Raw genomic sequence first — 689 nt, forward strand, 5'->3', positions numbered from 1 at the left:
GAGGGCACCTTTGACAGCCCTGCTCCTGCTGCTGTTACTGCTGCTGCTGCTGCTGTGCCGCCGTGTGTAGCAGCTGGTGACGTTGCATCTGTGGCAGCAGCTGATTCTCAAACAGAAAGAGCCGCAACAGCAGCAGCAGCAACAGCAACAGGAATAACAGCAGCAGCAGCAGCAGCAGCAACTGCAGCAGCACCTCCCTTAGCGCCTGAGCAGCAGAAAGATCTGTCGCAGCAGCACCGCAGTTCCGCTGGAAATGAAGAAAGCAGCAGCAGCAGCAGCAGCAGCAGCAGCAGCGGCAACCGCAGCAGCGACAGTACCACCAGCAGTGACAACAGCAGCAGCAACAACAGCAGCAGCAACAGAACTGGCAGCAGCACCGATAGCACAAGCAGCAGCAGCAGCAGCAGCAGCTGGCTTGAACATCTGTGGGGTCGCCAGTGCCGAGGGTCCAGGCGCACAGTGTCGCTGCTAGCTGCTGCAGCAGCACAGCAGCAGCAGGAGCAGCAGCAGCAGTTGGAACAGCAGCAGCAGCAGCAGCAGCAGCGTCTGCCGCGACTCAGCGAGGACACAATTGTGGCTGTTCCCTCAACGAAGCGGAGGAGGTAAGTAGGCGCTGCTTTTGCTACAGCAGCAGCAGCTGCTGCTGCTGCTGCTCTTGCTGCTGCTGCAGCAGCTGCTGCTGCTGCTCC

At 60.2% G+C, this 689-nt stretch overlaps 1 protein-coding gene across 1 annotated transcript in view; it reads left to right on the forward strand.

The window, feature by feature from the left end:
* ETH_00043560 (uncharacterized protein) overlaps nucleotides 1-689 on the forward strand; it is a gene marked incomplete at both ends in the record, with an annotated part of 2,193 nt that overhangs the window by 957 nt on the left and 547 nt on the right. The window contains one exon of the mRNA XM_013374409.1: nucleotides 1-602. Coding sequence (XP_013229863.1) covers nucleotides 1-602 — 602 coding nt within the window. The remainder of the gene's footprint in view (nucleotides 603-689) is intronic.

This window comes from Eimeria tenella, genomic scaffold, assembly GCF_000499545.2.
Source record: "Eimeria tenella Houghton genomic scaffold, Eth_scaff2005, whole genome shotgun sequence".
NCBI lineage: Eukaryota > Apicomplexa > Conoidasida > Eucoccidiorida > Eimeriidae > Eimeria > Eimeria tenella.